Source organism: Hyaena hyaena, unplaced genomic scaffold (assembly GCF_003009895.1).
Source record: "Hyaena hyaena isolate Hyena2069 unplaced genomic scaffold, ASM300989v1 scaffold_273, whole genome shotgun sequence".
NCBI classification, from domain to species: domain Eukaryota; kingdom Metazoa; phylum Chordata; class Mammalia; order Carnivora; family Hyaenidae; genus Hyaena; species Hyaena hyaena.
In genome coordinates, this window is record NW_024080904.1 from 725,075 (window position 1) to 751,412 (window position 26,338).

The following is a 26,338-nucleotide window of genomic DNA, read 5'->3' on the forward strand; positions in this document are numbered from 1 at the left end:
GAGAAAAGGTTCATAGATGTTAGAAATCAGCCCAGTGAGGTCTTCTGTCAATGACAGGGGGCTCTTTGGAGCCTCTCAGGGAGCTTGGATTCTTGCTGCGTGATGCTGGGTCATCCCTTTTCTCCAGACCTCAGTTTCCCCATTTGAAACAGCAGGGCTCAGCTGAGATGATATTTAACATCTTTTCAGTGCTGATATTCTGGGGCCTTGGGACTCAGGCAAAGACTGGTTTGCCCTGTAGATCCTGAAATAGCAATCTGGACAGGAGCCGGACCATAGCAGCTTGGAGGAAACACCACCATCCCAGCGGCCCTGGCTGGACCGTGATAACAGCCCTCTAACACCGTTGTTAATCTTTAATTGGTATTTGATTTGATTTAACATGATCTTCTGCTTGTAAAACACCTTGAGATGTTTCTGCGTTGTGAGCGCATCCTGGAGACGCCAGTTTATTGTATTAACAAGTCTCGGCCTGAACATAAAGAGAGATAATTAGAAACAGCAAAGTCCCTTGACACTCTCAGGGCAGCCAAAAAGCTCTCGGGAAAACAATCCTTTCGGCTGCTTTCATGTATCGGAAAGAGAAAGCTGTTGGAGCAGCCCCAGTGGATAGAAGAGCTTGTTAGGGTCACTTGGCACACTATTTATAGTTCTCTGAGAACATTGCCTTTATCCAGCTTTTGTGGTCCTGTGGCTCATAACATCCCTAGTAAGTTTTTGCTTCAGTCCCTAGCTGTACAACCTAGGAGCCCATGGGGATTTGTTTGCAACATCTTTTGGCATGCAGAGTAGGCTTTCTCATAAAAACATACATAGACAAGGGCAAAATTCTGAGGCTGGCCCAGAAAAGTTGACTTATCTCCTAATGGATCAGCAATATCACAGGACGATCAAGGTACCCGACAGGTGCCCAGGTAATCCTCTAAGTGGTTCCTTAACCTGAAGAAGTGTACCTTAAAGGTGACAAGGTTATAAACTGTGGTTGTTTCTAAGAATAGCACTAGTTGGCACTTTACCATGTGACATATTTGAATTAAGATTGTACCTGACGCATCAAGTATATATCAAATCTGCATCAACTAATGTGATTGCCTTCTAAGGCTATTCTATCAAAATTTTACTTACTCTAGAATGTACTTGAAGTAAGAGAATGGAACAGAGTTTGTTAGCTTCTGATGTTGCACCGAGCATTCTGTTTAATCTCTACTCTGCTGTGTCTGAGTTATGGCACTAGTAAAAGTCATGGTTTGGAGCCATGGCTAGTCTCTCAAAAGGTTTTCTGGACCCCTAGTCTTCCTGCATGTTGCTAGGATTATGAATAAGGATTATGTTTCCAGTCTTATCTACAAGCCTAATTAACCTGTTATAAATAAGAAATATGAATAGTATTGCATTCACTGCACATAAATATCATTTATGAAGTTAATTTTAAAGAAATGCATCCTCTGTATTTCTGTAGTGTACTAAAAGAGCAGGCTTAACATTCACATGCATGCACACAAACACACACACCTTCACCATTGCTCTGAAGGTATCAGCACCCAAGAGCATGGCTTGGAACTTGAACAGAGATTCCACTGAATGTATAGCTTATCTCTACGTGGTTTTACAACAACCTTTCTCTGATTCTTCATCTGCAGGAATAATGGTTAGTAATTCTGGAGGGGGAAGAAAGTTTAAAAATCTGATTTCTGGACTGTATCTCCTTGGGATTCTTGTTCTAATGTAGAGCCCAGAGCACTGTATTTTTAATAATCTCCATAAAAGATTATGAACCAGGGAACAGACAAAAACCTATGTTCGCTCAATAAGGAGGAAGTGGTGTTGAAAGAGAGCTCTCTTTTACTGTGTTTTATTTTATTTTTAAGTAGGCTCCATGCCCAGCCCGGAGCCCAACCGAGAGCCCAACGCGCGTAACTTGAACTCATGACTCTGAGATCAAGACCTGAGCTAAGATCAAGAGCCGCCCACTCAGCCAACTGAGCCACCCAGGGACCCCAAAAGATCTCCCTTTTAGGTGCTAGGCATAGCTGAGTGGTTTAAGAGTGGCTGTCTAGTGATAGTGGTGACCTTGTTCTTATCCAAGAAGAGAAGTTACTCTAATGGTGATTGGATCAGGCAAAAGACAGAGTGAATGACACTGTGATCCATCCGTGGGCATGGAGATGTGGGCAGGCTGGGCCACTCAGAAGCCTCACCCAGGGCCAACCCTGCTGGAGTTGGCTGCATATGGAATCATGCTTCTTGATGTGCCGAGTTCAATATGCTGCACTAGAGAAGACTCATCCTTGGAACTCAAACTTGGCTTAAGGTCCTGGCTCCACCACTTATCAACTTCATGACCTTGGACATTAACACAGAATATCTGAGCCCCTTGTCTTGGTATGTGGAAATATACTGATAATGTAGTGATGAGGTTTAGGAGAATAATGTGGGTGAAGAAACTTTTGTACTGTGTGGCACACAGTACGTTTCCAAATGTTTCCTCCCCTCCTCTTCCTTCCTCCTTCTCTCTTAGCACAGGGACAAGAAAATCTTCTGAGGACTGAATTAGGGGTCTGTTGTCCCTCTTCATTCTCCCACTGAAAGTTCAAGGATGACAGTATTTATTTCCTTGTTCAGAGAATGTAAACAAGCCACAGCCTGGACCGGCATTAATAATTTATACAACAAATCACATAATGTGCATTTGGAATACACGATTTATAGCCTCCCACTAACTTCAGGATTTACCCACTTGACTCCCTCCCGCATGTCAAGGGCTCAAGCCGGACACTTAAGATGCATTTAAATTATCTGTGTGCAGAGACACCACCTAGAAACAGAAAGGCAGCCTCTCCCCGAAGAGCCTATGTAAATGTTTAGAAAAATAAAACTAAACTGCAAATCAGCAAAGCTGATGAGGGTGGGTAGGAGGATATCTTTCCATCAAAAGAAGAAGAGATTGAACAGGAATTGGGCCAAATTTGAGTAAGCTAGAATGAATGCTCCATAAAGGGGAGGGTGTAGTGAAGGGAAGAAGCGGGCATGAAAATGGGAGGTTCTGATCCCACGCTGCCACACAGTCACGTTCTCTGTGGACTCCAGTAGGCTGCAAGGTGACCTTGACCCTTTTTTTTTTTTTTTCAGAACACACATACTTTTTTTTTGGAAAATTTTTAAATATCTATTCAGTTTTGAGAGACAGAGTGTGAGTGGGGGAGGAGCAGAGAGAGAGGGAGACACAGAATCCAAAGCAGGCTCCAGGCTCTGAGCTGTCAGCACAGAGTCCGACGTGGGGCTCGAACTCACCGACCCTGGGATCATGACCTGACCTGAAGTTGGATGCTTAACCAAATGAGCCACTCAGGTGTCACTCACATACATTTGTTGTTTTTTTGTTTTTTTGTTTTTTGTTTTTTTTTTTGGACAAATGTCTTGGCATTCTGACTCTCAGTTCGTCCCTTTAAAAATGGTATCGGCCACTAATGTTGCCTTTCCTATATGCTGGCAAGTGCAGTCTTGTTTCTTATTTATTTTTATGTCCTTAATACTTAGCACAAAGCATGGCAGGGACACTCAGAAACAATGCCCCCCACCCCCCACCATATCATGGGGCATTTTTACATTGTGTCTACCAGATAACTATTTTGAGCATGGAGGGCATGTTAATTAAGTTGATCTTTGACAAAGATCCTCAGAGCACAAATATACAGATGAGGACATGAAGGCCAAGAGAGGTTATGACAATTGCCTCAAGGGATGCAGCTAGTAAACGTCAGGCTGGTGTGGAAATCCAGGCTGTCTGGTTCCAGAGCCCCTCAACTCCTTAAACAAGTTCATTGGGAGAGTACACAGAATGTATATTTCATCATTGATTGTTTTGGTCTCTGACCTTGATGCAACTTGAATAATTTAATATGCTTGTAGCAAATGTTTGCACAGCACGTTGCTAAATAAGTGAAGACAATTGTAGAAATTATACTGTTTCCTAGTTAACAGAGATCTTTGTAAAACCCAGAACTGACCAGAGATGGAATGGGTTGAATTGAGAGTTGTGAGATCCCTGTTCCAGGAAGTGTGGAAGTGAACGCTGAATTCTAGTAAGGATAATCAAGAGTAAAATGGGTGAGGTTGTACACTAGGAAATAATAGGAAAAAGAGGGGCAATAATTATATTGAGGGCTCTGTGCCCTCTTGGTGGAATGCAAGCTGGTGCAGCCATTGTACAAAACAGTATGGGAGTTCCTCAAAAAGTTAAAAATAGAACTACCATATCCAGTAATTCCACGACTCGACATTTACTCAAACACAAAAACACAAATTCAAGAAGACACATGCATTCGTATGTTTATTGCAGCATTAGCTACAATAGTTAAATTATGGAAGCCACCGAAGTGTTCACTGTTCAATGAATGGATAAAGAAGATCTATATATAAACATACATACCCCCTCCACACACAATGGAATATTACTCGGGCATAAAAAAGAATGAAGTCTTGCCATTTGCCATACCATGGATGGATCTAAACAGATATAATGCAAAGTGAAATCAGTCTGTCAGAGAAAGACAGATATCATAGGATTTCACTTGTATGTGGAATATAAAAACAAAACAAATGAACTAAGAAAAAAAGAGACAAACAAGAAACCGGACTTTTGAATATAGAGAACAAACTGATGGTTACCAGATCGGAGATATTTCAGGGTATGGGTGAAACAGGTGAAGAGTAAAAATACACTTATCATGATGAGCCCCGAGTAGTGTGTAGAATTTTTGAATCACTATATTATATACTTGAAACTATATTGTACAGGGACGCCTGGGTGGCTTAGTCAGTTAGGTGTCCGACTTCAGCACAGGTCATTATCTCACGTTTCACGGGTTAGAGCCCCATGTCGGGCCCCGTGCTGACCGCTAGCTCAGAGCCTGGAGCTTGTTTTAGACTCTGTGTCTCCCTCTCTCTCTGATCCTCCCCTGTTCATGCTGTCTCTCTCTCTCTCAGAAATAAATAAAACATTAAAAAAATTTAAAAAAGTATAATTGAAACTATACACACACATACGTATAACTGTACATTAACTATACTGGAATTAAATATAATATATTTTTAAAAGATACACAGAAACTGTTGTTAAGCAAAAGAAAGAGTAATGCCCATCATTCACTGAGTGCTTGCAAAGTACTGGGCACTGTGCGAAGCACTTGCAAATATAGTATGTATACATTATCTCTATTTTCAAGGCAGGAGAATGAGGGTCAGAATGGTAAAGTAAGTTAACTGACCTGGATCATCAGTGAGTGGTCCCAGCAGAATACACACCCAGGTTTGTCTGACGCCAGAGTCTACAGTTTTCACAAATATTTTTGATTTCTCTGAACTCCAGAGAGAAACGATCAAATCGTTTGACTCACCGAGGCAACTAGATCAACCCATCAGTATGCCGGTAAGCTGGCTCACTGAAGAAAAGAATAATGTAAAAAGCCTTATTTGTAGCACTTGCCAATTTCCAAGGTATAAATTCTTCTACCATGCCCAATTTCAAATCATTAGGTTTAACAACTACCGTGTAGCATCCCTGAGTATTTAACGCTGAACTCTTAGGAGCCAAACTCAGCTGGTTCCAGAATACCATTGCCCCCGTCCCAGCAGCAAGCCAGGATGTATCTCTTAGGAGTCACTGTCTTCTCCTTCTGTGTATCTCCAGTGCCTAACAGTTTGGTCCATGTATGGAGTAGAGAAACTCAGTACGTATTTGTTGACTAAGGAATAAAAAAATACTTGAATGATAAGTGAATAATCAGGACTGGAGAGGAAGGTGGGAAATACATCTTCAGCCCTAAAATAGGAAGGACACAACATCCCTTTACTGTGCACTTATCTGAACTTCTCTGTTGCGACGAGATGATCTGTTGACATAGAGTTTGAGTGTAAATGTTCAAACACTGCCAATGCCTTCCTCTTCCTGCGTCCAAGAAGAGCTGATCTGCCATAAACCAGCAACCCCCCTCCAGATGCACTGCACTGGACGACTTTTCTCCATCCCCAGCGTTGTCACCACAGTGGGGTCGTGTCACCTCTTGATCCTCACTGCCACTCTGGTAGTGACACATTCTCTCCCAGGAGCCAGACTGAGCATCATACCACTTTAGCTTCATCATGCTGTCTTTTTTCTCAAAGGCCTTTGATGCCTCCCTCACATGTCCCGCCTACCTCCCCAGCCTCCTCTCATGTGATGCATCAGGTTTTCTCTACTGTATCCCACCCTGGAACATGCATCCTTCTTTCCTATATAAGGACTGGGCTTCACTGTCCCTTTTTAAAAGAAATCATTATGCTATGCCTTCTTGTCCCACACTGGCCTTCTCTGTCCTAGCATGAATTGGAGTACAAAATGATGTATTCACATATGTAAATTCCCACCCCTTACAGATTGAAGGATTCATGAGAGTGAAGGCCACATCTGTTTCTTTCTGGCTCCCTTTGCCTAGCAGGGTTGGGGAATTGGCCATGTTGGGTTGGGAGATCTCCTCCCGTGGGTCAGAAGGCAAGCAGTGTGGAAAAGAGTTTTGAAGGCTGCTCTCTGGGGTCAACCTCTTCAGTTCACATTTTATTAGCTCTATGATGTTAGGTAGCAATTGCATGCATATTGACTCGATTTTCTCCTCTGTAAAATGGGTGTGAAAACTGTAACACCATCACATGGTGTCATAAGGATTGGAGAATTCTATGTACAGCACTTAGTGTAGGACTCAGCGGAGTTAAGCACTTAACCATTATTATAACATTTTTATTGTGAGACCAAGTGATGCCACAGCTCAAACTCACACTTAACTCATTCTCTTCACCAAGGAGGTATTGACTGTATTTTCAGAGCCGGCTCCTTCCCTCTTATACCCTCAGTATATGCTGATTGATTGGTTGGAGACTCTGTCCACTCATTCGTTGTTTGTTTATTTGCCAGATACTAATTTAGCTGCTACTCAGTAACAGATTCAGTGCTAGAGAAACTAAGGCAGGGTTCATGCCCTTGAGGAAGGTATAGTCACAGGAGTGAGAGGGCAGTCTATATTCCTCTCTCCTAGCTTATAGGATTTCACTAAATAAACTTTGCAAGGAGCCAGTTGGGAGATTAATCTATAGAAAAGCAATAATCTTTGGCATGCCCTGTTTTTTGTAGTTTGAAATATGAGGGAAAGGAGAGAAGGGGAGAGAGTACCCATCTCCCACATTAGACTTTAAGTAGGACTAAGGTGTCATTAAGCCCATTTTATCATTTGAGGAACCTGCCTGATAAAACAAAAAAGAGAAATGACCATTCTAGGCCACGTCGCCAGAACGTGGTGAATCTGGGAATTTGAACTCTGCTGACTCTCTCAATGGTATTTTCTGTTCTTTGAGCTGCTGACTCCTAGAAAACCAAAGAAGCAACACTGCTGATGCTGGTCCTGGTTGACAATTGAAATGGAAGAAGAAATTCATAGTTATGATTCCCAGGGCTGCTGTTACCTCTACTCTAAGCATGCCTACATCCTAATACCAATTCATCTACACTTACACACATATTCACGTCCTCACATATATACATAGGTTTCTATAAAATTTAGTAGGGTTTCTATTTTAGCTCTTTAGGCTATTCAGGTATGGGCATTTTATAAATAAATATGCACTAATGTTGTTACTGTTATTGCCATCCCATAAATTTAACGGCACAAGCAGGAAGCTCCAGGTGTGTGTAGCACCTGAATTACGGGTACTTAGGGACCCATGGCTAGCGAGTCCCTGTCGCCTCTACCTGAGCAATGCCTCTGTACAGCTCCTTCTGCAGAAATAATCCGTGCCCTTCCATCCTAACACAAGGAGCCAAGTGGCCCTGGGGCTGGGGTAGGGAGTATTTTTATAAATATACAACGATGGGTGACTTGGCTGTACATTGCTGGCCAGCCCATAGTCTAGGAGGAAACTTGACGATTCACTGGGCCTCCAAGGATAATATTAATAAGTATAGAAGTGAATGGTCACAAAGTGCTCGATATATGCCAGGCAGTGTGCTGAGGGCTTGAAAGATATAAAAAGCCATCAAGAAGGTAACTAACTTTCCCAACAATATTAGCTAACAATTACAGAGCCTTTCTTATCACCAGCCACTGTGCTGGTAACTTGTTGCCTTAGCTCAAGTAATCTTGTGAAGTAGATATTTTAATTATTATTGCTTTATAAATGGGAACCCTGGGATTTAGAAAAATCAGATCACTAGTACCAGCATCTTCAAGTAGAATGAGCAGCTTTGGTACTTGATCCCAGCTCTGTGAGATCCTAAGGGCTGTGTTCCTAACTCTGCCTTTTTACTACCTACATCCATTCACACCATCAAGAAATTATTGAGCTGGGTTTCTGTCTGATTTTGTCTGATCACAGAGCTCAGAAGCCTTCCACGTCACCATCTTACCCACTTGACTTCTGGGATGATGGCCGAACCTAGGGCCTCCCGGAGAGAAATGCCTCTAGAGATGAAAGGGATGACCTTTGCTGGGAAGCCAGCCCTGATTTTGTCAGACACACTCAGCATCTCCTTCCTCTAGGGAGACCTCACCAGGTTGTGCAGTCTTCAGTAAAACAACCTAGCCCTTTTCCCGGTACAGTGTAATTCTATCTCCTCCTGACCTTCTTGCCTCCCTGGCTGTAGTCCCTTCAGGTTGCCCATGGTGTTACACACCAAGCACACAGGGAACCTTTTTATTTATTTTTTTTTAATTTGTTATTCTATTATTTTTTTTTAAGTAGGTGCCAGTGTGGAGTCCATTGTGGGGCTTGAACTCACGACCCTGATATCGAGACCTGAGCTGATACCAAGAGTTGGGCGCTTAACTGACTGAGCCCCACCCAGGTGCCCTTTTTAAATGAAAGGGGGTCTCTTCTCAACTTGAAGGTCCTGAGTCTCCTTCTGTGGATGAGGACTTTGCAGCCTTTCTCATTTATTCATTTAAGTATGTCCTGGTGTTAGTTCTTTATGGCTCCATATCAAATGACCCCAAATTTTCAGGTTTAAGCAACAAAGATACATTATCTATGTATTACCTCAACAAATGTTCATTTATTGACATGCTACCTCAACTGATATTTATTCTGTGGGTCAGGAACCCAGGTACCAGGTAACTATTCCTCAAGCTTAGGATTTCTCACAAGACTTCAGTGAAGTCATATACCTGGGCTGTGGTGCCCTCTGAAGGCTCGACATGGGGGAAGGGTCCGCTTCCCAGCTACCTCACGTGGTCATTGGCAGGCTTCAGTCCCACAAGGGCTATAAGCCAGAGGCCACCTTCATTTCTTTGTCCCGTGGGCCTCTCTATCTGGCAGCTGACACATGGCCTGACTTCACCAGAGCAAGAAAATAAGAAAGGGACAAAGAGAGTGTGAGGAGTTGGAAGTCCCAACCTTTTGTACCCTAAACATGGAAGTGATATCCCACACTTTTGTTGTGTTCCATTTCTCAGAAGTACGTCAGTAGGGGAAGGGGTTACACAGGACTATGAATACCAGGAGGCCAGGAACATTGGGAGCCATTTTAGAAGTAGCCTTCCTCAGTCCCCTACCCTCTTTCCTTTCCTTCTACCAGATCTTTCTTTCATTTCAGGGGACTCCTGCTTTTTCATGCCTGTAGACAAGAAGAAGGGTTGATCGCCAAGCTTCAGGTTGTCACATTCTATCCAGAGTGTTCTTCAGCCTCCTGGTGTGAATATCCTCTGATTTTCTTAAAAAAAATTTAATGTTTATTTTTGAGAGAGAAAGGGAGAGATAGAGCGTGAACAGAGGAGGGGCAGAGAGAGAGGGAGACACACGATCCAAAGCAGGCTCCAGGCTCTGAGCTGTCAGCACAGAGCCCAACATGGGGGTCAAACCTACAACCTGTGAGATCATGGCTCGAGCTGAAGTTGGATACTTAACTGACTGAGCCATCCAGGCACCCTGTCTCTGATTTTCTTATAGACTGTCTTTGAAGAATCAGATTTCTGCCTCTAACCAAGGCGCCTCTCCTTGTTTTCCATCCCGGAGGTACACTTGTAGATCGTATCCTTTGTCGTGCGGTCTTTGGAACCCCCTCTTGAAGACTATGAAGTAAGTCCCTGCAGTATCCGCAGCACCCAGCAGAGTGCCTGGTGCTCAGTGGATACTTAACACATCAACGCGGACAAGGTGAATGAATGAGGATGTGTTCGGCATTTGCATAGTGACAGCACAGCTGGCTTGAGAGGCCATGAAGTATTGTCTGGATAAAGCCCACTTCCTATGTAAGCTGCTCACCCTCCCCGGCCCCCCAGCCTCCTCTGCCATCGTACTTACTCTGTGTGCCTGTTGACCCTGCCACTCCAGTTGATGCACCGTGTCCTGTTCACCCGTCTCCTGGACCACATGCCCATTTTTCCACTCCACTAACTCGTTAAAATCCTCAGCTCTCAGGAATGGTTCTCAGATGCCCAAGCCCAGGTTAGGGGGTCCCCTCTTCTGCAGTGACCTCTGTCATCATGGAGTCTGTTTGCATTACATTCTCTGTTTGGAGCCTGCTACCCCACTGCACACTGAGACCCTTGGTGGCTCTGATCTCTGTATCCCCAGCTCAGAGCACAGAGCTCAGTGCAGAATGGGCCTTCAAGAAATATTGCTGAATAAATGGTTTCCTCCTCTTATAGACGGGGAGACAGACATCCAGGGAGGGGAGGGATTTTGCTGAAGATTGCATGATGAATAATGGCAGAGCGATGGTCAGGTTTGGTCTTTTGTTCCTCAGGACAGAGAGCTTTGCACAGGCCCCATGTACTTCCTTGCCACTAAAGGACAAGACAGAATGTGAGTCTGGCATGTCCCTTGGACTAAGACCACTGTCATTCTTTTGTGGGTGGCATATTTAAACCAGCAAACTTGAAAAGATTTAGGCATAGAATGTCAGCCTGAAATGGGCTGAGGCCTCTGTATGGAAATGTGCTTGGGCAGAAATTTTGCACAGGAACATTCTTTTTGCTCTCATTTTCCCCCTTTTTTATTCTCCTTTATAGTCCCTTCTCAAAGGTCTAAAGGCAAAGCTGTTTATCTCCAAATGGCTGTTGAAACACAATGCAAATGTGCTTTTGCTGAAATGTTAGTGGTCTGAAGAGAAGGCAATGGATTGGAAAACCAGGGGAAAAAAATGCCCTTCTATTTAAAGGGCTAGAGACAGGTGTGTTTATTCTAATAAAGTTCCCAGGTGCTTAGCAGCCAAATTCCTCCACCCAAAAAAAGGCAGAATCCTCTTTCCCCTGCAGGGACCCAGTCCCTTCCTTTGTAAGAATGAAGGTTCGGGTACTGAAAAGGCCCTTGGTCTTAACTATGTGCTTCTTGGGGCAAAGCTCCATCTAGTTTCTTCAGCTCTTGGGAAACCATGATGGTAAACGAGTCCTGGTATGATGCAAGAAGAATGCAGATGTTCCTGGGGTCACACAGACCTGGGTAGAATCCCAGCTCTGCCTCAGATTGATTGTGCAACTTGGAACAAGTGTCTCATTTGTGCTTCATTTTCCTCATTTATAAAATGGAGACCATGGTGCTTAGCCCAAAGAGTTGTTCTGAGGACTGGGTGAAACATTGCAAGTCAAGGACCTAGACCAGGGCCTTGGTTCTCAAAGTTGCACTTGTCGAATATCTCTTGTTTTTCCTTTTTTCTATGTTTGGATGTCCTCTGTGACATCCCCCTCAAGTGGTCCGTATGCCTGAGTCTTCTTTGCATCAAGGCTAAATGTCCCATGTCCTTTAACAAGTGCCCTCTCCTGACATAATTTCTAGTCCAATCCTCATTATCTTCTCAGAGCATGGACTACTTGTCTACGTTTTGTTTAGAGCATCACACATCCTGAATTACATTACCAGCTCTGTAGCTTACAAGGTGAGCGACCTTGAGCAAACCACTTCTCTTCCCTGAGCTTCACTTCCCTGATCCATAGAATGGGAAGCCAATAATTGTTGTGAGGAGCAAACTGAATAATGAATCCAAAGTGTCCAGCAGAAGCTTAGCATATATTAGGTGCTCTACATATGTTTAAACCTTCTCTTACTGAAAACTCACTATCCTTCCAGCTACATGGTATTTCTTCCACTTCTGAGCCATCATGAATTTATGCAGATAGTTTCTGGGATACAAAGGCTGAGGTGTACATTTGCTGGTCTCGCATCTGATGATGATCATGATATTGCTCATGATGATCATGGTGCTCATGCTCATGCTCATGGCTACTATTCATTGGGTACCTGCCATGCAGTGTATTTTTCTATTTAATCTTTCTAACAATGCCATGGAGTAAATGTCATTCACGTTTTACATATTAGGATAATGAGACTGGCCAAAGGACAACCAGAAAATAACATAGCTGGGATTTGAACCCAAGTTTCTTCAACTCCAAAGCCCATGTTCTTCCCAGTACTCTAATCTACTGTGCTTTAGACTTTGCACCAGTCTCTCGAGGTTGCTTTGTGGGAATATTTGGCTATGGTTCATTCTGAGTGTATGTTAACATTGACCTAAATAATCCTAGTTGAGCCCATCTGACATACAGTCATTTGTGGAACACTGTGGCCAGTGTCACATGGACAGAGAGTGCCAGATGCATTGTATTCATTCCAAGAGATCTCGGTTGAGGTAGGAACCAGTGATGGCTATCCCAAATGGTGAACTGAGAGACATTGCTGTGGGAGCTGGAACCCATGGAATCTAGGTCTGGCTCTGGACATTATGACTCAGGACAGTGCTCTTCTCCTGTCTTCCAACTTTTAGCATAATGGATTCAACTCACAGATCTAAAGACACTCCTCCAGCTGTCTCTTCTGGCTCCATGATTATTTCCTGCATGTGGGAGTCAAAAGACAAAGTATAAGTTTGAGGCAAAAGAAGTGTGGGGAGGCTGTTTTCCAACTCAAGACCAAAAGGCTGTCTGAGAGAGGAGAAATGGAGACCATACTATGGAATCTTGAGGACAGGAACATGTCTAGCTGGTTTTGGCTCTAGGAGCAGATGTTCATTTCACATTGACAGTCTTCATACAGAAGGTCAATAGTGAAGGAACACTTCATGGTACATTGTTAAGGCTTTGGGGTCTAGATCTGGGTTTGAATCCTGGCTTTGTTTCTCAATAGCCTTCTAGTCTTCAGATAGACTCAAATTTCCTTATTTGAAAAATGCACCAGCAAAAGTTGATGATTGATCACCTAAAGTAATATCTAAAATATTTAGCACAACCTGTCATAGTAACTGCTCCAGAAATGAAAGAACATCATCATCATCATCATCATCATCATCATCACCACCACCACCACCACCACCACCACCACCACCACCACCACCATCACCAGTGAAATTGATTTTCCTTTTAGATAACAAGTTCTCAGTGTAGGTGATATTCAAACACAGGTTGGATGACCATGGGATAGAGCATTGTAGGGAACTACTTGTACTGTGTAATTTGTTAGGGTCAAAACTCTTTTTTACTTCTCTGTAAATCTGAGATCCTGTGACTCATATTAGAGCAAGTGGTACTTGTGACAGGAATCCAAAGAGGTATGGAGTTTCTGTGACTTAGGGCAGACTGCCAGGAGATGAGGATTCTCTGTCCTCAAAAAGTAGGTCTGCCTTTTTGAGCACTTGGCTGGCTTAGCCAGAAGAGCATGTAACTCATGATCTCAGAGTTTTGAATTCAAAACCCACCTTGGGCATAGATGTTACTTTACAAAAATAAAAATATGCCTTAAAAAGTAGGTCTGCCTTACACATGTTGATAATAGTGGGAAGAGCAACACATAGCTGTGGGGAATGCATGCACCCTGTCACAAGGAACGATACGGTCAAATAGACGTGCAGTGAAAGGTCCGACAAAGCGTTGTCTCCCATTATTTCTCACGTGCTGTCTGAGAATCAGGACAAAGATGTGAGGAGGAAGGAGCACAGAGATTTGACGGAACCCTCTTCCTTTAGAGGCAGTGTGATATAATAAAAGAAACATTGAGTTTGGAAGTCAGTAGATTGGTTTCTATTCTTTCTCCGCCCTTACTAATTAAGAGCCTTTGGGGAATTGAATTAACCTCTCTGAGTTTCCATTTCCTCCAGTATCAATCAGAAAGCGGCAGCATTGCTTAGAATTTACCATAGACCCACAGAGTTGGGGAGATTCTGTAGGTAAAGGACAACACAGCTGACTTAGTAAATACAATAAACATTGTCTCTGTCCTCCAAGTGTCACAAGCCTTAGCCAACAGCCAGTGACATCTTCCTGGTGAACAGAATAGTGACTTTTTTGGCAAGCTCCAAGAAGAAGCAGCTAAAAATGTGCCTTCCGTGGAAATGGGAGACGATTGGTCCCAATCTTCCTTCGTAGCCATGGAAACATGTGGCTGCTCTTTGCTCTGTCCCTTGGCACCCACTGCTTGGTCCCCAGCTCTTCGCTGTCAGGCCCTGTTCCATGAGGGGTGTGGGCTAAATGTGGCGGTGCTGCTAAACAGCCCACAGTCTAAGAAGGAGACCAGAGAGGTCAAGTGCCAATGTTTGAAAAAAACATTTTTATTTGTGCCAGCTGATGGTCGCCTGTGGCTCTGAAAACCAAGGTCTGCCTTTCCTTCCTTCGTTCCTATTTATTTGTGAACCTTTGTAGAACTTTAGCCCTTTGAATTGTCACCACATTTTCTCTCTGCACACTACAGTTTCATGGACCGAGTGCAGTATCTTTTTTTCCCCTCCCCTAATGCATTCCATCAGGCTACTAACTATCAGTTGAATAGTCTTTAACCTTTCAAAGTGGCCCCTTGTGCCTGCCTCTTTTCCTTCTTTGCATGTATTTTCCGTGACTCTAAAATTCCATTTTCTGTAAACAAGTTTTTTTTTTCCTCCAGTTAAGATAGAATTGACATCCATCACTGTGTAAGTTTAAGGTATATGGTGCATATTGGTTTGATTTACAATATTTTGTGAAATGATTACTTTAATAAATAGAGTCAACATCCATCATCTCAAATAAATTCAATGAAAAGAAACAGCAAAAAGAAAAGAAATGTCTTCATTGTGATGAGAACCCTTAGGATTTCCTTTCTTCGTAACTTTCCTGTATACCGTACAGCAGTGTTAGCTGTAAGCACCATGTTGTATGTTACACCCCGAATACTTGTTTATCTTATAAGTGCAAGTTTGTGCATTTTGACCACCTTTCTTCTCTTCCTCACGTCCCCACCCTCTATCTCTGGTAACCACAAAGCTGATCTCTTTTATAGGAGTTTGTTTTCATTTTCGGTCCTTTTTGGATTCCACATATAAGTAAGATCATACAGCATTTGTCTTTCTCTGACTTATTTCACTTGGCATTGTGCCTTCAGGGTCCATCCACATGGTCACTAGTGACGGGATTTTCTCATTTTTTATGGCTGATTAATATGTCATCATATGTATGTGTATATATATGTGCATACATACACCTGCTGATGGGTTGTTAGCTTGTTTTCATGTCTCGGCTCTACTGAAGAATGCTGGTGTGGACATGTGGATTGTTTTTTTGGGTTACCCTAAAACTCTATTTTCTTTTCATGCTTAGGAGCCAGAATCATATGGACATTGGAGTCAGAAAACACAGATCAGGAAATTCTCCTCTATCACTTCACAGTGGTTAAGTCTTGGTTTTCCCATTTTTTAGATAGAGGTGGTAATGTCTGCTTGCAGGGTTGCTAAGAAGTCTATAGGCAGATATAAACAGAATCTTTAACACAGCGTCTGAGAGAGGGGCAACAGTTCATTATTGAGGTCTGCTGATATAATTAATAGCAACTTTTGTATACATTTTTAAAGTAGCTCACTATTTTTCCTACTTTGTTTCATAGAATAATGGCTCTGTAGTATATCAATACTTTTGGGCAACTTCAGGTTAAATTTTGCTAAAGCAAATTCAATGCAGGCCTTCCCAGAGATTTTAATACCAGATATATAAATATACATACTCTAGTGCTTTAAGAGGTGAATATAGAATGCAGCATGTCCCAAAATTTCTTGAAAATGGAAATTTTGTTTTCAAGAAACATTTTGTTTGGTGAGAAACACTGCTATGGCTCGTTGGAACATTTAGATGCACTTGTGTGGTCAATAGGTCCATAAATGAGAGCATGGATTCTATTTTTTTTAATGTTTTATTTATTTTTAAGAGACAGAGACAGTGTGAGCAGGGTAGGGTCAGAGAGAGAGGGAGATATAGAATCTGAAGACAGGCTCTAGGCTCTGAGCTCTCAACACAGAGCCCAACGTGGGGCTCGAACCCATGAACTGTGAGATCATGACCTGAGCTGAAGTTGGACGCTCAACCAACTGAGCCACCCAGGCACTCCAAGAGCATGGATTCTAATCCTGCCTTCACACCTCGCCAATGAGACCCCGGTGTAGTGTTGTGAAAAAGCACTAGGCTGTGGGCCAGGAGATGTGGCTTCCAGGCCCAATTATTCCTCTGATGTCTAAGAAAGAGTTCACCATTAAGGGTTGGACTCCTCACTTGTATACTGGATATAATACCAATGTTATTACATAGAATCTTGGTGAAAAGTGAATGAGATATTTGAGAATAATTTGTGAACTCATAAGAAGTGAAACAACATGGCATTATCTGTGCATCTTTGTCACCAACACAATTGTTACCGTCTCCACCGTCATCACCTTAAAGGTACATTCATACATCAAGTCCAGCCATCTGCAGCTGCTATAGAGAAATCCTAAGAGCCTGCCATCTGTAGCCCCATTCCGTGTCTGCCACCAGTGGCTTTATCTTCAACAGGGTGCTTCAATCCAAGCTTTACTCATGGAGCAGAGCCAGCCAAATTGAAAGAGAGACAGGTCCCAAAGGTGCAGTGACGAGAGAATTACAAAGTGGGGGGCTAAGACTTTCTAGGAGCTGAAGCATCGGTCTCCCAGCTCCAGTCTCGTTTATTTTGCTACTGTCTGATAACAGCAAGCACATACAACAGAGTATTTGGTATCTTGACAGGTCATGCACCTGCAGTGGATTCCATACTGGGTCATGAGTACATCTGGCTCCAGATGAAACCTTCCTAAGCCTGGCCTGGCACCCATATGGTGTCCTTCTGGAGAGAAGGAGCAGTCCCGGTGGCTTTCTGACCTGGGAATGGAACTGCTTTCAATTCCTTGCTGCTCCATCCCTTTCCTTCAGGATGGTCTTATGGTGCCTCTGGCTTCTTGTTCTCCAACATAAAATGTGTTCTCCAGGGGCCTCACAGTAGCACACTGAACTAGTTGAGGCCATTTAGTATTTTCTGGAAGTCAGAAAGGAAGATAAAGAGCAGTCTATCCTGCCCCTGTCATTGTCTGCTCTCCTTGACCCCTCTGGTGGTGTGGAGAGCTTCCCTTGAAGACCTGTGGTCACCATCAGGTAGCATGATAAGACCACTGTGTGTCCACCCATGATCACCACAGGGCTCTAGGGAAAGCTGAGGTCTGTAAGCAGCTTGATAGTTAGGGGTGAGTATTCACTGTTCAGACCATATCTGGCATCATGATAGAGAAGTTATAGAGGGTAATAGCTAACAACTTGAACTCTGAAGTCAAATGGATTTTCATTTCAGCCATACAAACTTTGAACTACATTGGCCCTTGGCAAGCTGTGTCCTTTACTTCCTCATGTGTAAAATATGGGTGATGATAGACAGAACCTCATGAAGTTTAAGTTAGATATTATGTGAAAAATCTTTATGAAGTTTCTGTGAGGACTCAGTTAGATACTATGTGGGAAATCTTTAGTTTTATTACAAACACATAAATGTCTTCATAAACATTTGTGATGATGATGATGATGATGATGATGGCTGTGCTGGTGATGGTGGTAATGGTGGTGGTGATATTCTCTGCTGGGAAAGTCATTGTATAAAAGAAGATCTATACAAAGTATAATAATAAGACTCAAAATGTTTTAGATAAATAAAACTAGCAATACTTGGTTTGGAGGAAAGGAGGCTCAAGACAAGCTAGCTGCCTCCGTTATCTAACTAAGTAGCTCCTCCTGAAGAGGAGGTATTGTTATCTTATTTGCCCTGGGCAGCAGAAGCTGGCGGTAGTAGAGTGAGAGTCCAGGGCTGTCGAGTACAGCTGTCTGAGAGGAGAGTTGCTGCTTCAAAGAGGCTGAGTTTGTTGTGTCTAGAAGTATGCATAGGCTGGATGAATGCTTACACAGAACGCTTACAAAGGAAAACCCTATGAAAGATGGAAGATTGGGAAATTTACAGATGCTTTCAAGGATACTGTGTATTTGAGAGTGCCAAGGTCAAAGAGCCAGAGAACACAAGAAAGTAGTTCATGGCAAAGATAGAGAGGAGATGAGGTGAGACTTGACTCCAGGTGGGCAAAGAGGGGGCTAAGAGAAGGATTACGATGCCCCCTATTGACACATCGCGCCAAGGTAGTACGTATACAACCCAGCCATGGGCAAGGCTGAGGAGAGGGGGCCGCCTTATGTAGAGTCCTCAGAAAGTCACCCTTGTAAATATTCTTCCCTCCTGCCTCCAACAAGACACTTGTACTTGTCCGACCATATGCTCCAGTTTTTGTTTCCAGAAATACACAAAGAAGCACAGAGGTGCCGGAGCTGAGGTGCAGCAGGGATCCCATGAGCATTCAGTGAAGTTGGTGCGGAACACCAGCAATCTGCAGGGGCCACCCTGATATGCATGAGGTTTAGCAGCCTCTCAAGGGCTTTTCATATGGTCTCTGGCTGGAGAGGTGGCAGGGGAGGGCAGGTGCCAATCATTGCCAAAGCGAGCGAATGTGTACATTTGACTAGGAAAGAACCAGTTAACAGAATTCCAGTACTGACATCTCTTGGTAGAATGGAGAACCATAGTTAAGCACTCATTCATTCATTCATTCATTCGCTCATTCATTAAATAAACATTGATTGAACACCTAATATGTTCAGACACACAGATACTGGAAATAATAGGAACGCACAAAATATGAAGTCTGGCACATAGTAGATGCACATTAAATAAGTTATTATTGAATCAGCTGCTTTCCAGATAAGGATATTGAGGCTTAGAAGAATAAGGTGACTTGTCCATGAATGCCAGCAGCTAAGTACAAAAGCCAGAATTCCAGCTTACACCAAAGAGCCAGATGTCCTTCTGACATCTGTAGGCAGTGGGAATTTGAAGACTTGAGGTGAAAGGAGAGATAAATGACATGTGTTTAATGTTACAATTATTATCTTACATTTAATCTAAACAGCTTTTCCACTCATTATGGGTTATAATTGCCATTTCATTGATTAGAACACTGAGGCTCTGAGAGTGTAGGGAACTTGCCACAAGTTAGATAGTTATTAAATGGAAGAATCTGGATTTAAATCTCCATGTTTAAAACCCAAACCCAGCCTATTCCTCCTATTCTAAGTGACTTTTCTACCTATTGGGCTCTAATGTCCTGGGCTCTTCAAGTTCCTGTCCCTCACCCCAACCCCATATGCCATTTAAGGGAATAAATGATTTCTCAGCTGGGGACCTAGCCTCTTACCCCTCAGAGATATCAGGAGGAAGGAATCAATGGAAGTATAGCAGCTCTAAGTTTTCTGCACACAGTGGTCTGATGGGGTTAGATCTATTTTCTTCATTGTACAATGTGATTGATTCAATTCCAAATTTAACTTAAATTTGATTTTCTTCTCTCAACCTGGCATCTCCAAACTGAGAATCAATCAAACCCCAAATTATAGGCAGCATGTGGATCAACAATGCCGAGTTATTTCCGGTCGAATTTCTCAAGCAATGCATTTTATGCCATTCTCTGCTGCCATGAGAGGAGTTGAGTGGTAAGAGGGAGGGGAAACGAAAGGGAAATTAGATTATTAACTTTCTACAGTTCCAGCAATCAATACGCCCTGGTGTAATTCTATTCCTACAGCCTAGTGCTCTCTCTTGCAAGTGATGGGAGGGCTACTGTGAACTGGGATGTGAAACAGGGATGTGAAACAGGGATAACTGTGGCCCTGGCCATCTGATGATGCTCATGTTATGATCTGGAGCTATCAGTTATTGATGTGAAGCTATCATTTCTTGATTTTTTTTCCAGTTGCACGTGTTTTCTTTTGTCCTCATATGAGCTCTGAAAGAAGAGCAGTCTTTCCATTTTTCAGATGGAAATATTTTGTCTTCCTAGAGTTAGATCAACTGGCAAGTGTCACATGGAGGTTTTGTGGTGAAGCCAGCATTTGAACACAGGAATGTCTAACTTTAGAGGCCATGCTGTTTTTCCAACTGCATAATGCCATGGTGGGACCTTTATTCTGTAGTGAAGCAGAAAGTAGCATGATATGGGGGAGAGGTTACAAAGAGCTGGATCTAATCTTACCTCTGCCATGTACCAGTTGAGTGACCTTAGAAAGTAATTTGGTTGTTCTGTTCCTCTGTCCATGTGTAAAACAGGGATAATGGTAACAGTTTGTTATAAGGATCAAATAGGTGACTCCCCTTCACCAAAATGTAAGCTTAAAAGACATTGGCTGTCTTGCGTTCATCGGCATTCCCTTTTTTCCTAGAACAGTATGGAGAAAGAGGTAATGTTCAGTAAAAACTGGTTGGGTGGATGGATGGATGGATGGATGGATGGATGGATGGATGGATGGTTGGATGGATGGAAGGATGGATGGATGGATGGACAGACGGACGATGGACGGATGGATGGATGGATGGATGTGAGTGCTAGGCTCTCCAGGATGGTGCCTGGATCATAGTAAGCACTCTGCAAAGGAAGTTTTTCCTCCTATCTTGTCTTCCTGTGATGCAATACAGAGCCTGGATGAGAGGAGGTGGTTTTTATGGGAAAGATAGTTTCTACCTTGCCTATGCCTACAGCTTCTACTCAGAGCTAAATGTTGATGATCAACTCCCTCGGCCAGGAACTCTTAAGAAGTCACCTCTGTTTGAGTTCCACTGTGAAGTTTCTTCCAGATTCAGTTGCCATGGAAACTCCATAAGCCCCATGGATGGCTCCACAGGCATCTGGCCCAAGTGCAGACTTGACCTGTGTGCTTTCTTCTTCCTGGACTTCAGAGACAGCTGTGGTGATTCAGGCATTCGCTGAATAAATGGCTTCCCCAGGACACTGTTCATTCACATTCTCCCTTCCACTCCCTCCCTCTTCCTAGGACTCTCCCTCACTATCCACTCCTTTTGTCTTCAGTTTCTAAAAAGTAAATCAGTTCATAATATGATCTGTTAATGTGTTGGACAAAGAAGTAAATGAGCCCTGGTTTCTTTCATCATTGATTAGACAGATACCAATACCTGGCTTTGAAATGATCATTTGCCAAGTGCCGACCATGTGCCAAAACCTGTGCTAGGCATTTAGCATTTGCTGTCTCATTAGGTCTTACAACACTCTTGAAGGATGTGCTGTCTTCTTCCTATTTTTCAGATGAGAAAACTGAGAGGCAGTAATCTAACAACGTAACTTCACTCCCCTCCCCACTGACTCTTAAAGATTATGGGTTACTGTGAAGGTTTAAATGACATAGGGGAAACAGTTAGCTCAGTGTGTGTCCAGGGAGATAGTATAAGCAGTCGCACACCTGCCTGTCAGCCCTCTTCTCCCAACCAGAAATCAACTCAGTGAAGCCTGGGTGGCATTTCTGGTAGTTGGCTAATTAACAAAAGGAATGTCTTGGTCACTTCCATTTCTACTGCCATTTGGAGCCAAGTCTAAGAGGGGCCTTCTCAGAGACCCACAGGGTGAGGGAAGGCATCTACCTTCCCAATTCCAGGAGCACCCACCTTCCTTACCTCACTCTGGTTCACCTTCCCAGGAATGTGTTCATGCTAGACTCATCCTTACATGTTCATCCCCTGAGAACAGACTCTACAGAATCTGGAATGGAAACTCAGTGCTGCTGCTAAGCGATCTTTGCAGGGAGGGGCATTGTTAAATATCTAGGCTTGGGGTAACATGTTGCCTTAAAATTTTTTTTTTAATGTTTTATTTATTTCTGAGAGAGAGAGAGAGAGGGAGAGAGAACATAAGCAGAGAAGGGTCAGAGAGAAAGGGAGATACAGAATCTGAAACACGCTCCAGGCTCTGAGCTAGCTGTCATCACAGAGCCCAATGCGGGGCTTGAACCCATGAACTGAGAGATCATGACCTGAGCCAAAGTCGGACACTTAACCAACTGAGCCACCCAGGCGCCCCAGCATGTTGCCTTTTTAAGGAAAGGCTTATGCGCAGCACCAACTCCTAGTCCATACCCTTTCTAGTAGAAAACATGGATGCTATCGCTCCTCATCAGGGAAATACAAATCAAAACCACACTGAGATACCACCTCACGCCAGTCAGAGTGGCTAAAATGAACAAATCAGAGAACTCTAGATGCTGGCGAGGATATGGAGAAACGGGCACCCTCCTACACTGTTGGTGGGAATGTAAACTGGTACAGCCCCTCTGGAAAACAGTGTGGAGGTTCCTCAGGAAACTAACAATAGAACTCCCCTATGACCCAGCAATAGCACTGCTAGGAATTTACCCAAAGGATACAGAAATGCTGAGGCATAGGAGCACATGTACCCCAATGTTCATAGCAGCACTCTCCACAATAGCTAAAACATGGAAAGAGCCTAAGTGTCCATCAACAGATGAATGGATCAAGAAGATGTGGTTTATCTATACCATGGAATACTACATGGCAATGAGAAACAATGAAATCTGGCCATGTGTAGCAACATGGATGGACCTTGAGGGTGTTATGCTGAGCGAAATAAGTCAGGCAGAGAAGGACAAATATCATATGTTTGCACGTATAGGAGGATTAGGAGGAACTTGACGGAGGAACAAGGGGGAGAAGAAGGGCGGAAATGGTGGGGGAAAGGGAGAGAGGCAAACCATGAGAGACTCTTGAATGCTGACAAAAACTGAGGACTGATGGATGTGGGGGGGAGGGGGGATGGGCATGGAGGAGGGCACTTGTGGGGATGAGCACTGGGTGTTATGTGGAAACTAATTTGACAATAAACTATTTGTAAAAAAATAAAAAAATAAAAAAATAAAAAAAAATGCTCAAAAAAAAAAAAAAAAAGAAAAGAAAACATGGATGCTAGCTTGCTTATGTTATTTAGTTACTAAGCTATATTTCAGAGTTTGAGACCTTTTTATGGCTCCTAGGAATAAAGAAAATTTGTTCCTTTTTTTTCCAGTGGTCATTTTAGGCCTAGGGATTTCCCATCCACCTGACACCAGAACCAGCTTTTAAAATCTTACTTGCCATTCCATTTAACATATATTCAACAAGTACAGCAACCACCAACAGATGAGTAGTCTCTACACTAAGTTATGCCTTCTACTAGGACTAGCAATAGAGATAAGGATGCTATTCTTAAATCAAAGAGCTTCTAGGTTCCAGGAGGTATATTTAGAATGAGAGATGCAAAGGTGGTAAAGATAAGATCCCTTTCTTCAAGAAGCTCACTATTTATTAAGAAAAAAAAAATAGGCATGCAAAAAATTCAAAAGCTGGCCATAAGGGCTCTTATTTCCATTAAGATCCATGAGTCTGGCAATGCTGCTGGCTTATTGTTGGCCTGTGTTTCGACTGGTTAGCACCTGCATCTCCTTACTAATATGTTACTATCATCCCTGGAAGTTGGGATGCATTTACTGAGATTCTACCACGTACCAAACACTGTACTGGGCATTGGGATGCAATGGTACACAAAGGACACGGCGACTGAGTTTACCATCCAGTTACTAGAATCTAATGTTTGAATAAGATATGTTGAGAAACTCAACAAATGTAGGCCATCTGTTTGCCTAGGAGAAAAATTTACATTTGTTATTAATCTCAGTGAGTGATGAGGGCTAAGGACACAAGTGGAATTCTAGGCAAAAGAAATAACGCCTATTGGTGTGCCTGAGTGGCTCAGTCAGTTAAGCATCCGACTTCAGCTTAGGTCATGATCTTGTGGTTTGTGGGTTTGAGCCCTGCGTCAGGCTCTGTGCTAACAGCTCAGAAACTGCAGTCTGCTTTGGATACTATGTCCACCTCTCTGTCCTCATCTCCCCCACTTGCACTCTGTGTGTGTGTGTGTGTGTGTGTGTGTGTGTGTGTGTGTGTCTCAAAAATAAATAAATATTTAAAAAATTAAAAAAGAAAGAACACCTATGATATTGGCATGATGAAGTGTTGCCTGTGGTGGCACTTCAGTTATGCAACCCTGCCCAAACCTCTGCCAGGTAGGGGAGGGCAACGGGAGGTGTGCGTGCAGAGACCCACCATGAAAGTCCTCAAATGTCAGGCTAATGAACATGGAAGGCATCGTGTGCCCAGAGGCTGTAAAACAGTCTCAAGGGGTTCTAGCACGAAATGAGATGGGAAGGTGTGCCCAAACCTCCCTCATTACACAAGCAGACAATAGAAGAGATGAGGGGAAACAGGCAAAAATGCTAAGGACATAGAATAAAGGGGAACTGTGGTGACTCAGCTGGTTAAGCATCTGACTCTTGATTTCAGCCCCAAGTCATGATCTCATGGTTTGTGAGATCAAGCCCCACATTAAGATCCATGCTGGCAGTGCAGAACCTGTTTGGAATTCTCTCCCTCTCTCTCTGCCCTTCCTCTTCCATCTCAAAATAAATAAATAAACTTTTAAAAAAGAATAAATAGGACTGCATGGCTGTGCAGACACTGTAAAGGGAGAAGACAAGAGTGAAGGATGTCTACATTTCTTGCCAGGTTAAATGGTGGTGTTTTCAATAAGTTGGGGAGCCCAGGAGAAGAAGGAGGAAGAACAGGAAGAGGATGATAAATAGGATCAGGAGGAAGGGGATGCTTTAAAGAGAAGGCAGCGTGTTCACTTTTGAAGATGTTTATGTCATGCCCCTGGGACTTCCATTGGGAGAGGCCTAGGAGACTTGGGCATAAAGATTTGCTCAAAAGAAGGGCTTAGTGGGTGATAGAAATTTGGGAACCATTGTTCTAAAAATGGTTATCAAAACCTTGAAAGTAGATCTGGATAGCAAGGCCTAAAGAATGAGACACAGTGGGAGCTTAGGACATAGACCACAAAATTGCTCTGCTGGCCATGCAAATCCAGTCTACTCATTCTATTGCATCCATTAAATTGTCTTGAATTTTCTCAGGCAATCTCCCCTCCCCATCTTGCACCCTCTCTACTAGTTCCTTAACACAACTTGCCTTGGAGTCTAATTAGCTGGGGATAAGCCCCCTTGCCTGTAAGCTCCTGAAGAGCAGAAACTCTTCTGATGCTGTTCTATACGTGTCTCCATATTAGGTGCACAGTAAATGCCTGCAACACAAGTGTGGACTGATGAGCTTCTAACAGTCTGTGAATCCCTGTTGGATGACAGACTTCATGTCTACACTATGCCATGAAATCACCACAATAATCTGTGAGCTGTTTCTTACCATCCTCATCATATGTGTAAGAAAACTGAGGTTCAGAGAATGACACAGGTCAAACAGCCGAGGGCTAAAGCCCAAATTGGGACCCATGGTTGTCAGACTATGAAGCCCATGTTCATTCCACTAGGCTCTGTGAATTCAACACTTCTCACTTCTTCCTACTTGCTTCTGAAGCCGGTAGAACATATAATAATCGTGTAATAATGATCAAGAATGACCAGCCTAATTGAGAGGGGAAGAGAGGGAATTGCCACAGTTTTCAGGAAGCTTGTTCCTTTCATCAGTGCCAAAGTGGATGATAAGCCCATTTTGCAGAGTTAAGTTGAGACCGAGAAAAGGCCACTGAGATGTCATGGCAAGCACAGATGTTGGAAAGTATGGTTTATTTTCCAGCTTTCCATTTGGAAAATAACAGGATTCCCAAATTCCATGCTATCCCTATTTTCTCACCTCCTGGATTTATTTATATTTGTGTGTATTTTTGTTATTAGGTTTGCTGAAAAGCCCAGTGAACAAGACAGCCTTGACATTGATTGCTGTGAGCTCCTGCATCCTGGCCATGGTGTGTGGCAGTCAGATGTCCTGTCCACTCACCGTGAAAGTGACTCTGCATGTACCTGAGCACTTCATTGCGGACGGTAAGAACCAAGCATAAAAGATTCCCCATTACCTTCTCATCACCTTGCACCCCTGTCTGGTCAGATGTCCTCCATGCATGGCCCAACTTCACAATTAGATTGAAAAAAAAAAAAAAAAAGCATCCAAAGGCCTTGGAAGAGGCTCTTATGATTTAGAATCCTGGATTATTTGAATGGAACTACAAACTGCTTTTTTTTTTTTTTTTGCCACAGGCAAGGATAAGATTTGTTAAATTAAGGAAGAATTCAGTGTGAGTGCAGAGAGA

At 43.1% G+C, this 26,338-nt stretch overlaps 1 protein-coding gene across 2 annotated transcripts in view; it reads left to right on the plus strand.

Annotated features, from left to right (window-relative positions):
* ASTN2 (astrotactin 2) overlaps window positions 1-26,338 on the plus strand; it is an 898,753-nt gene that overhangs the window by 331,792 nt on the left and 540,623 nt on the right. For both annotated transcript variants that reach the window (XM_039245856.1, XM_039245858.1), the window contains exon 6: window positions 25,926-26,072. In XM_039245856.1, the coding sequence (XP_039101787.1) occupies window positions 25,926-26,072 (147 nt within the window). The remainder of the gene's footprint in view (window positions 1-25,925; window positions 26,073-26,338) is intronic.